The sequence below is a fragment of the Sceloporus occidentalis genome, unplaced genomic scaffold, assembly GCF_023333645.1.
Source record: "Sceloporus occidentalis isolate IW3139 unplaced genomic scaffold, rSceOcc1.0.p SCAF_232, whole genome shotgun sequence".
NCBI lineage: Eukaryota > Metazoa > Chordata > Lepidosauria > Squamata > Phrynosomatidae > Sceloporus > Sceloporus occidentalis.
The window spans coordinates 506,138-518,644 of NW_028317212.1; the positions used below are offsets into that span (position 1 = coordinate 506,138).

At 46.1% G+C, this 12,507-nt stretch overlaps 1 protein-coding gene across 1 annotated transcript in view; it reads left to right on the forward strand.

Moving 5' to 3' along the window:
• The first annotated feature begins 3,297 nt into the window (after nucleotides 1–3,297).
• Nucleotides 3,298–12,507, forward strand: part of LOC149276641 (transitional endoplasmic reticulum ATPase) — a 58,730-nt gene continuing 49,520 nt past the window's right edge. Inside the window, exons 1-6 of the mRNA XM_089503396.1 lie at nucleotides 3,298–3,772; nucleotides 4,249–4,392; nucleotides 4,507–4,630; nucleotides 4,952–5,111; nucleotides 5,557–5,709; nucleotides 6,295–7,382. Of these exons, the coding sequence (XP_089359522.1) occupies nucleotides 3,298–3,772; nucleotides 4,249–4,392; nucleotides 4,507–4,630; nucleotides 4,952–5,111; nucleotides 5,557–5,709; nucleotides 6,295–7,382 (2,144 nt within the window). The remainder of the gene's footprint in view (nucleotides 3,773–4,248; nucleotides 4,393–4,506; nucleotides 4,631–4,951; nucleotides 5,112–5,556; nucleotides 5,710–6,294; nucleotides 7,383–12,507) is intronic.

Below are 12,507 nucleotides of genomic sequence, written 5' to 3' on the forward strand. Positions count from 1 at the left end.
CTCCCCCGTATAACTAATCCTGTCCTTATAACCCGTTATATCCCTGTATATTCCGCATATTATATATATTATATACTCTCCGGCCGTATAACTAATCCCGTCCTTATAACCCGTTATATCCCTGTATATTCCTCATATTATATATTATATACTCTCCGGCCGTATAACTAATCCCGTCCTTATAACCCGTTATATCCCTGTATATTCCTCATATTATATATTATATACTCTCCGGCCGTATAACTAATCCCGTCCTTATAACCCGTTATATCCCTGTATATTCCTCATATTATATATTATACACTCCCCGGCCGTATAACTAATCCCATCCTTATAACCCGTTATATCCTGTATATTCCTCATATTATATATTATATACTCTCCCCCGTATAACTAATCCCGTCCTTATAACCCGTTATATCCTGTATATTCCTCATATTATATACTCTCCCCCGTATAACTAATCCCATCCTTATAACCCGTTATATCCCTGTATATTCCTCATATTATATATTATACACTCCCCGGCCGTATAACTAATCCCGTCCTTATAACCCGTTATATCCTGTATATTCCTCATATTATATATTATATACTCTCCCCCGTATAACTAATCCCGTCCTTATAACCTGTTATATCCTGTATATTCCTCATATTATATATTATATACTCTCCCCCATATAACTAATCCCATCCTTATAACCCGTTATATCCCTGTATATTCCTCATATTATATATTATACACTCCCCGGCCGTATAACTAATCCCATCCTTATAACCCGTTATATCCTGTATATTCCTCATATTATATACTCTCCCCCGTATAACTAATCCCATCCTTATAACCCGTTATATCCTGTATATTCCTCATATTATATATTATATACTCTCCGGCCGTATAACTAATCCCGTCCTTATAACCCGTTATATCCCTGTATATTCCTCATATTATATATTATATACTCTCCGGCCGTATAACTAATCCCGTCCTTATAACCCGTTATATCCCTGTATATTCCTCATATTATATATTATATACTCTCCGGCCGTATAACTAATCCCGTCCTTATAACCCGTTATATCCCTGTATATTCCTCACATTATATATTATATACTCTCCGGCCGTATAACTAATCCCGTCCTTATAACCCGTTATATCCCCCTGTATATTCCTCATATTATATTATGCCTTGATTGTAAGGCTTTCAGCAACACAGAAAACCCACCCCAGGATAAGGAGAGCTGTCACAAGCTCCACTGTGAGAGACTTTGCATCCAGACCCTCCTGAGAACTCTGGCTGCCCTTGCAGGCTGAATACAGGTACTGCATCCAACCATGCAAGTCAATGGAGCCCAGCTTTCTAATCACAATGTGATTAGTAAAATATAAAGAAATGGAAAAATTTTTAAAAGGTAACATTTTCAAATAATTATGCAGTGATGTCACGATCAGAGAAACCAGTTTCAACAAAATGTAAAAAGCAAAAAAATCAAAAATATAACAAAAAAATAGTTTATTTTCATCAGCTAAAATTAGCAGTGTATCTTAACCTAAACCTGTCCCAGCTCTGCCCCTCTGGTCTGTGACCCCTCGGCCCGGCTCTGCCCCACCGGTATTTGACCCCTAAAACCCGTCCCAGCTCTGCCCCTCCGGTCTGTGACCCCTCAGCCCGGCATACACCGGTCTGTGACCTGTTCTCCCGGCTGTATCACAGCTCGGCCATCAGGTGCCGCTGTCATTAACTGATCTCCAAGAAGGGTCAATCTGTTCTTCCCACGTCTATGGTTTTTGCCTGTCTAGCCCAGGTCTCCGTCTTGCTGCTCCGTTACCCTGGTGACGTTGTTCCAGCTCTTCCGGGTTTCTCTGACCTCGGCTCAATGTGAGGAGGACTCTGGCTGCTTCGGGCGCCGGGTGGGTGAGTATAACACCTGTCACCCAGGTGTACTCAGCGCTGTACACCACTACAGGCCGGGTACTCTGACCATAATGATTTCAGCCACAGGCAGGGGAGGCAGTGGCCCTCTGGCTGCTAAATCTGGCTGAGCGCAGTGGGAGTTGTATCTCCTGCAGGCCCCAGGTATTTGCACTGAATGTAACCCGTGCATGCAGTATATAATAAAGAGTTCATCAGCAGAGCTCCGGTGCAATATGATGTTTGCCAAGTAGCAGCATCGGCTGGTAGGCAGATCTCCATCTATTACTGGACTACAACTCCCATCACCTGGAAGAGTCAGGGTTAGATTTTCTAGAAGAAGAGAGCTCATTGAGTTTATTGGTGCATGAACTTTTAGCTGACATTGGGGGAGGGGTTGTTTTATACTACACATTGTTATATACTACTTATGACCTGTCTACCCGTTGTACAGCGCTATGGAATATGATGGCGCTATAAAAAACGATAGATGGTAGTTGCTGTCACCACCTGATTAGCTAGGAGCAGTTATGGTAATGGCGGGTTTTTGTGCCCCAGGTATTGGGGTAATAAGTGGGCCAGCTGGGCCGGAGGTGGGCTTCTAGAATTCTTTGCACGGAGATTGTGATTTCCAGTGTGTTCCATGCCGCGTCCTGCTGCCGGCCGAGGCACTGACCGCTCCTGGTTAAGGACTACTAGTCCTTGTTACCGAGTCTCTCCTGCCCAAGGTCAGCTCAGCATCCTTTGTTCTCTTATCTCCGCTCCTTCAGGTTCCCGCAGGGCTGATAGCCGTGACTCGACCTTCAACAATACAAGCCGAATAATCTTTTTATGAGCAACGAGGATCCATGTTTTAGGGGGGGGGGGGGGAATGTTTATATTAATACTAGGGCGGGGGGCAGCGAAGCCTCTTTATATCACCTAAACGAGGTGCCTGCACCAAAGAGGATGTATCCATAAATCAAACACTTCCTGACGCTGCATCGCTGTGCGTTGTGAAGGATTTACATCATACATTCTATATAAGTCTATAAACTATACATTATTCAGGGCCAGCTCAGCCCTTTCTGCGGGAGAAGCACCCTTGGAGTTCGATGTTCACCTCTCCTGCTAACTCTCAGTTTAATTATATCCCAATGGCGTTGGGGTTTTCATTAAAGTCAGTCCTTGACCATTGGTGTAGGATGTAAATGTCCTGAAATTTGGGCTAGTAAAGAAAACCACCTGACAAGTAACAAATCCCCCCCCCCCCGCAACCTATCACTGGGGCAGCTGTTCACTTGGGGTCTCCACGCTGTTTCTCTTATGATGGTGAATAGCTCCTTGTGAGACGCCTCGTGTCGTGACCGCCCTTTTTATTTTTCATTTATTTAGATCTTGCGGGATGAAGAGAGCTCCGGTGGTCCTCTTTTTAGGCTGGCTCTCGCTCCTTTTCTGTTTAAGCATCTGGCTTTTCACGAGTGGATTCCTTCTTATGAGAATTGAGCTCAACAACCAGAGCTCGTGCTCCGAACGCCCTTCTTCAGGGTCCCGGCAAGGCGACTGCTGGCTCCCACGCAAGTTCGAGAAGGCAGTGGTTGTCATCGTAGACGCTTTGAAGTACGACTTTGCCAAATATGACCCCAGAAACGCCAGCCCCAAGCCGTTTCAAAACAAGATGGCGGTTATACATCAGCTCACTCAGTCCCAGCCTAAACATGCCAGATTATACCCTTTCAGGGCCGACCCTCCCACCACAACCATGCAGAGGATTAAGGGTCTGACCACTGGGTCTCTGCCAACATTTGTTGATGTGGGCAGCAACTTTGCCAGTTATGCCATTCAGGAGGACAACCTGATCCATCAACTGGTGCAGAATGGTGAGGACAGAATCCCGGGGGGCATTATCTGGTTATTTGGGAGTTTGGCTCGTTGGGGTCTTGGCTCTGCTGAGATCTTTTACAGAGTCCGTGATATTGAAGCATTCAGAATTGCTGAGATGAGCACCAATGGGTTGGCGGGTTGGAACCTGGGACAAATTGAATGGGTTCTTTAGTAACGGTGGTGCCCGTATGGAACCCGTATAGCGGCTAAACAATACATTTGTCTTTCATCTTTGTAAATGTGGATATTTGTGTTATTTTTAATGCTTGGCAAAGGGGCGCAGGGCAAACGTGCCCCTATAAACTCTGCCTGAGAGGGATTTTAATCATTTTTACCTGATATTATAAAACGTGTGTTTCTGTGCATTTAACCAAATTACAGAGCTTTTGCTGTGATGTCTTCTCTCAAATACAAAAGGTTGTCCTTTGCTGCCCCAAGCGTTTTGAAATTCACCCGTTACATCTTTTTGTAGGAAGGAGAGTTGTCTTTATGGGGGATGACACGTGGGATGGCTTATTTCCCAAAAAATTCCACAAATCCTATTTTTTCCCTTCCTTCAACGTCAAGGACCTCCATACAGTGGATGATGGGATCCTGAGGCACCTCTACCCAACTGGTGAGTTAAGGGAACATCTTGGGATCCTTCGACACAGGCCTGGTGGGGTTCATCTCTCCTCTGGGTGGGAAACTTGTGGATGTTTACGCAATTTCTTACCATTCCTTTACACAGTGGATGGAGGAGACTGGGATGTCCTGATAGCCCATTTCCTCGGCGTCGATCACTGTGGTCATAAGCATGGACCGGACCACCCAGAGACCGCTAAAAAACTAACACAGATGAACCAGATGATAAGGTAGGTCCCTGCTGTCCTGATGCCAAACTATGTAGTTTAAGGGGATATCCTGAGACGGTTAGAATCGCAGCTCTTAGACACTGTTGTAAATCAGCTGCCTTTGGCTTTTTTTCTATTTGACCATCATTCAGGTTTCTGTTTGTTTCTGGGAGATAATTATAATTTTTTAAAGCTCTGGTGATCTCATAAACTGTAATTTTTCATGAATATGGGAGACTCACAGGAATAGAACATCAATTTTATCTTCCTCTGTTCTGCTGATATAACAGAAGTGGCAGAGCTCTTATGGAACTGTCCATCCTTCATCCTTTCTATGCTTAGCTCTCTGATAGAGCACCTGGATGAGAAGACACTGCTGGTGGTGGCTGGAGATCACGGGATGACCGACACTGGAGACCACGGAGGAGACAGCGAAAAGGAGGTCACGGCCGCTTTGTTCCTGTACAGCAAAGCACCGCTGTTTGACGGCAACCTGGAAACGGTACTGAGAGAGCATTAGACCGGCTCAAAGAGACCCGTGGCTGATAATTAAGTGCTTCTTTATGTTTGGCTTCATTATAAGGCTGTAGTCGTGACCTCTTGCACGTAATGGGGGCCTTTCAGCTGTTCCATGTTCCCGGTCTATTCAAATAACCTCGGTGTCTCACCAGAGGGGTGTAAACGTTTTGGGCTAAAATGTAACTTTACTGTATGGTGGATCACAGCATTAAATACAGGTACTCCTGTGTCTGGAGGCGGTAGTCCTGGTGACATCTATTGTAATGCATCTGATGTTTCACACGTGTTGTATGTAAGCTGGTTCAGCTGTACCTTGCCCTGTAAAGGAAGGCTCTACCAATCCGTGTGTCCGTTATAGGCTTACACTGCGATCCATACATTTTCTATGGCTGTTGTGAAGTCATTTGCTTGTGTCCGTGGCCTTTTAGGACCCGGAACCCGTCCCTCAGGTGAACCTGGTTCCAAGTCTGTCTCTCCTGCTGGGAGTTCCCATCCCGTACAGTAACCTGGGAGCCGTCATGGAAGATCTGTTCTCCTCAGTCCGCGCCAAGGCAGCCGCGTATCAGATCAACGCATGGCAGGTAAATCCGTGTCTGGTTGTTATACACGTGGTGGTTGGTGACGTAACCATATCTGTTATATTAGCCTTAATAAACCCCCGGGCAATGTTTCTTTATCGTACATCCAAAGAACGGGAAATGTTATATTTGTCAAGGTATTTAAGTGAGCATTTCTATAATGTATTTTAAAAATAAACTTTGTATGTGATGGTAAGGAAGAGCCTCCCTGGCAGCTTCCTATATTTAGTGGCAGTAATAAAATCCTTTCTCCTTTCAGATACTTCTCAAATTCTCCGTGTCACTCCTTTTACCCTCAATGAACCAGGCTATATATATGAAGTGATTCTGATGCAAAGTTTGGAAACTAGTCTCCTCATCGTAGCAACCAATGGAATGGTTGCTATGGTGATCACATTCTAGACTTTGCACTAGAATTATTTTATACATAAAATTAATCACATTTTAGTTGTTAATCTAGGTCAGAATATTTTGCTGTACTGATATCCGCTGCCGTTTCTGTGCCGTGTACATGATGTTCGTTATGTGCTCCGTTGTCCGTGTTTGACTTCCGTCAGCTGAGGTCACCATCTTGTCTTCCTGCTTTAGGTAGACCGCTTCTTGCATTCGTACTCTTTGGCTGCCGGGGATCTGCCCCCCGAGAAGGTGAGACGTTTGAGGGACGTATTCTCCTCGGTCACAGGGGAGTACGACGACGTGATGTCCGAGTGGAGCAAGAACTTGGTCACCGAGTTAGAGCTTGAAGTCCTTCTCCAGAAGCTGCTTCCCAGACTGCAGTCCTACCTCCTGGAGGCCAGATCCATGTGCATGGAGTCCTGGGCCCGCTTCCACCCTGTGCATATGCTGGCCGGCTGCCTCACTCTCTGTCTGTGCTGCCTCGTTTGTTACCTGGTGGCAGAGACCTGCACGGCCTTCAGTTTCTCATACAAGTATCTGCTGGCTTTCCCTGTAATGTGGTCTCTGGGTGCAGCCGCTTTGCTCTGGGTATGCGCATGGGCCTCGGTGGTTGAATTGGATCCTGTCTCCTTATGCGGTTTGGTCTCGTTTGCCTCTCAGCTGAGCTTCTTCTACTATTTCAGGAAGCAGAGATTCGCGAAAGCCAAGCCACGTTCACCTACCGCTTTTCCTCTGCTTTCCGTCACTTGCGTAATTCTTTTCTTTCGATGTTGCTCTCTGTTTTCAGACAGCTTTGTAGTGGCCGAGGGGCACGTGGCTCCCTTCCTTTTGACTTCGTTACTAACCGTGACAGTAGTCACGGTTTACTGGGATGGCAGATTAACTCTACCCACCTTCACCCCGTTTGGGAGCGAGTCTCTGAAACCTTCCCTCAGTCCGAACTACAAGAAGGACGGTCCGCGTCTCTTGGGGCTGCTGGCGGCCTTGACGTTCTGCGTCCGCCTCTCGGCGATCTTTCATAACTGCCGCGAGGAAACCCCGGACTGCCAGCCCTCCCCGTTTTTGGCACCGCTATCCAGCGTACAGGACCCCCAGACGAAGAATCTCTCCTACCTGGTGTGTGTGCTGTGCCTGGGCGCTATCGTCTATCTGGTTAGAAAGTGGATGCAGCATTATGGAAACCTCAACAGCCCCTCGCCGCTCGTGCTGTATGTACGTTGGGGTCTTCCTTTGGTGGCTTTGGCCATCTCTTGCTATTGGGCTCTGGGCTCAGGGGCCGAGGATAGTTTTGCCAGGCTGCGTGAGCTCACCCAGCTGGCCCTCGTGGCCTTTCCTAGAGCCATATACTGCTTGGCAGGGCTGGGTCTCCTGCTCGTATTATGCAGCCCCGTGACGGTGTTCATGAAGAGGAGCCGGGACTATGAGGCCGATAACACGGTAACTACCTACCGAGGGGCACCGGCCTCGCAGGCCGAGTTACTTCACGTTATCCCTCAGATTTACAGGAAGATGCAGCGGACGCTGAAGAGCCGCTTACAGCGGGAGCCAGAAGAGGAAGGGAAGAAGCCGGCCGCCGTGGAGGCCTACGGTCTGGGCAGCGTGTATTCGGCCGCCATTCTGGTCACGCTCACTTTGCTCTCTCTCGTCCTTCTCTTGCTTCACAGTGAGAGGCTCGCTCCCTCCTTTCTTCTTCTGCTTGTCGAAGCCGGAATTATTCTGCATATACACGGCCACGTCTGCAACCTCCGCGCTGCACCCAACACGGACGGTAAGCTACGTACTGAATATATATATATGTTAGAACAAGAGCCCAAAATCTAACACTAGAGGGTCAAAGGCTTAAATGGAATGTAAGGACGTTTTACTTTACTGAGAAAGTGGTTGATAGGTGGAAAGGCCTCCCAGCAGAAGTGGTAGAGGGTAATACAGTGAGGTTTGACTCTTTACAGCAGGAGAAATTGAGACGAATGGGGCCGATCTGCCGGCAGATTCCATGTGATTGGTGAGACACAGCTCCATAAACATTCCAGAATCTATACGTGGAGCAGCAGATATTGTATGATTTATTGTTAAGATCTTGTCATTTACAGTCATTTCTTCCTCAGACCTGTTCTCAGTGCCGTGGTACGCAGTCACGGCCTGGGGGCTCGCAGCCACTCATGGCTTCTATGCCACGGGGCACCAGCCGGTCTTCCCAGCCATTCACTGGAACGCGGCGTTCGTCGGCTTCCAGGAAGGACACGGCAACAATATAATCCCCGCCATCTTCGTGGCCGCCAACACCTTCTCCGCACAGATTCTGTTCTCAGGTAACTGGACTCGGCAAGTGGGCTTTCGCTCTGAATAAGTCTGTGGGGTGGGAGGGACAACTCGGTCAGTGGAACCATCGGGCATGTTGGTGGCAAACATGAGAGGTGTGAATAGATCGGCCCAGCTATCCATATATATTAAAAACCTTGTGTAATGGATTAAATGTTTTATCCGGAGGAAGTTGGATCCTCTCTGCTGCTCCTCTGGCCGTTCCTGTGCGAGGCTTCCACCAGCAGGAGAAAGAAGGCAAAGACCGAGCCGCGGGAAGGCAAGACGGAGGAGGATGAGGCGCCCATGATGGAGATGAGGCTACGAGAAAATCCAGACCGGTTCTCCGCAGCTCTGCTCCAGCTGGGGGCCAAGTGCCTCTTCGTCCACGGCGTGCAGGTCAGTGGACGGCACCCGGGGGCCAAAAATCATTGCACGGGGGGGGGATACGTTAAATGGTGTTTCAGAAGAATGAATCGCAGGACAGGGAATGGCAATATATATATATATATATATATATATATATATATATATATATAACAGCAAAATGAAATACACTTATTATGGGCTAAATACATCCAGGCAAAACGGATATAACGGCATCGGTCCAAGAGAGGATGGAGTCTTCAGTCAGAGGTAATACATTTTAATAAAGACTTTTGGGACCCCGGATGTCTCTGCAGAGGAATACTATAGGTTAATGTACTGGATCACGAAGCTCAGAGGGAAACGTGACGCAGTCAATATGTGATATCGGGTATATGTAACGGGTGGGAAGGTTATTGGAATGAGTTCTATAATGTTCTCTTTCTAGCTCGCTCATTTATATTGGGGCAGCTCTGTCTCTCATACATCTTACCTCTGACATGCGCCTCTTTATCCCGCAGCTGCTGTCATGCGTCTGCGCAGCCATGATTCTCCGGCGCCACCTCATGGTCTGGAAAGTGTTTGCACCAAAGTAAGTTTGCATGGAAACTGCATGTTTATATGAAGATGCAAATAAGAATTGAAAACATTGCAATCTTTAGAAACTTTTATTTTTTTGCTTTTTCCTACTCCTCGGTCTTCCATATCCCACTATATATATATATATCACTGTCTTCTCTCTTCCTCAGGTTCCTTTTTGAGGCTTTGGGGTTCATGGTCAGCAGCGTGTTTCTTCTCCTGGGCATTGCACTGATTTTGAGGATAGACTGTGCCGTCAGCAGCTGGTTCAAGACACTGATCCTTCACCATCCCAGGTAGCACCAGAGGGCAGAAATGTTACGGAGAAGCCCCTCGGAATTCACCTTGTGCCTAAAATCCTTCTCTGTGACGACTCGGACACATCTAACGGTGAAGACACTCCAGCTAGACTGCATGAACTACGAGGCCCGATCTCTGCAGTTGGGTTTAATCAGACCAAACGTGATATACGGCTGCGCCTCGCAGATGCCAGATCCATTATTGATAGAACTTGGACCCGTTCAATATATTACAAGCTCTTCCAGACCTCAGCCATCACTCGTCAATGCTGGACAAATCCTAAAAACGTTACTGCCGCCCGCCGACTTGGAATATTCGATGCAGAAATCAAGGGATGTAGATTTCTCTGCCGCCATTTATCAACCTCATGTGGTATGTCACGTTATCACACGCAGACGGGTGATAACATATAAAAGGCAATTCCAACAGAACAAACTGCCAGCAACGCAGCAATCAAAGCAGAGACAGGAAAAATTTATAATATTTTTCAGATGTCGCATAGGGCCTTAATCTTTTTTTTTTAATTTATTTAAATGTGTCAGCGAAAACGTATACTTTTTATACAACAAAACAATGTAACAGAAAAAAACAAGAAAGTTTCCTGTAGAATTCTGAAACATCACTGCAGCATGGGAAGCTGTATCTGAATCTTTCTATACATAACCCATTGTCTAAAAAAAAAAAAAAAAAAAAGTTTAAAAGGGGGTCTTATAACCCTAAAAAGAAATGGAATGTTCTCGGTGATGAGACTTTTTAAACAATGCAGCGAAATCGCTTATGATACCTAACAGTGAGAGCGAGTGAATGAAAGTGCGAGAGTGTGAATGATAGCTGCTCTGTTACGTGGCAGCAGCTAACGGCTACATTTCATTAAAGGGGGGCATTTTTTCCACTAAAATCAAGTTTGCTTTCATTAACCAAATTTCAGTGGAACTCCCCTTTATGACGTTGTTTGCGTCACCGTATTTGTATCGTGTACAAAGGACGTTCCAGTTTTGCTTAGTGCTTCTTTTAAGCAAAGTGGCAAAAAGCTTTGGCTGCGAATCGTCTTCCCTGCTTTTCTCGTTACAGCTCCTGGGTTACGTTATCGCCGTGCGGCTGGAATGAACCCAAATGTTTCAAGGTATTGGTGCCTGGCAGGCGCGTAGTTAAGTTAACGCACCCTTACACGCTGCTGACCGAATAAAAAAGGGCTTATTCAGTGTTGAGTGCGGTTAGATGTCTTCGGGAATGGAGCTCATAGAGAGGAGTCTGTCTCTCTGTGCGTTGCAGCGTTTTGAGGCACAGATCCACAGCTTCATCCGAGAACTGCAAGTGCGAGGAACCGGTGCCGTCAGGCGCACGCCGTCGGCTTCTGGGGTTGTAATACTTGTGCCAAAAACAGGTGAAAGAATTCATGTTTGACTTAAGTTTTGTCCTCCTGCGATGTATGTTACTCGATGTTTGGCAATAAAATGATGGACTGTGGAAGAATTTGACTGGTTTCGATGTGATCAGGAAGCAGCGAGCGTCGGTTACAAATCTGCCCTAAAACCGGAGAGATCCGCCAAATACTCCATCAGTCGCCGCTGCGATTTCTCCGCCGTATAGCAGAATTGCATCCTCAGTGCCGTGAGTTCATAGAGTTCCTTGCAAACCTTTACTGACCATTCTTTTTATGCCATTGACTTTTCAGGATTGTTATTGAATGATTTATATAGCACCATCATATACCACAGGGCACTTGGTAAACGGGACATAGCGGCCCATCACATAAGATTTTGGGCCAAAAAAGCAGTAAAGCTGTTCCTCAATGCCATGGGCTAGGAGTTTAATGGTGGCTTAAATGCTATGTAGCTATGCAAATTAACTCTGTTCCTAGATACCCCTGGGTAAAAAAAAAAAAATACTTATTGTAAATGCTGAAGGATTGGTCATTTTTAATTTTTAATACATTTTTAATTTTGTAGATGCAGGTGGCAGTCTTTCCATTAATTCTCTTGGTACCTGCAGGTGCCAGAAAGCACAATCTGTGCCCGTCCCGCTGACGTCAACGCCTGGAGTCTGTGATTTAGCAAAGTTAAGGGAATTTATTTCAAAGGAGGGGTAAAGTTACTTCGAACGGAAGGAAATTATTGTAATTGAGAGATGCCTTTCACATTTATTTTGTATAATATGCCCGAGACCGACGATTAAGGTTTGAGTCTTTACAGCAGGAAAAACAGGCAGACGGGGGCCGATCTTTATATTCTATATACTATGTATGATTTATATACTTCATATATGTGATAAGTTCTCATGGTCACCAGTAGGGGTCAGTATTGCACATTCTCCGCCGGCAAATCACAGAGCGGCAGTCGGCGTCATTCATCGCAGGTAACTAAATAACGGCTTCATTGTTCTAATTCCATGTCTCTTGATTTAACTCCGTATTATCTGAGGGAATGTGCCTGGAATACATATACAGACTGTGTATATACATATATACATATCGTGTTTTTGTTAATTCCGTTAATTGTTCTCTCTGTATATATTATTATTATCTTTAATATAGCGCCAACAGTTTACGCAGCGCTTAATACAATACAGAGATAGTAAGAGCTCGATACGACCCGCCATCTATCTCTGTGTTTTTTGTACGTAGGGGCTGACGGGTACCTGGTCTTGGACGCGCCGGTTTTGGGGTAAATGACGAACGTAACGGGACACTTAGAGCACGCACAGTAAATATATTGAACGAAGGCACAAGGGGGCCGCCACTGTCACTCTCTGAATAATGTCGGTGACTCCAAGACACGTTTATTTAGATTTCAGGTCGTTAACTCGCCTGTCACTTCAGTGTGACAGCTTCTCCCCTCCTGTGCACCCCACGTGCACACGCCT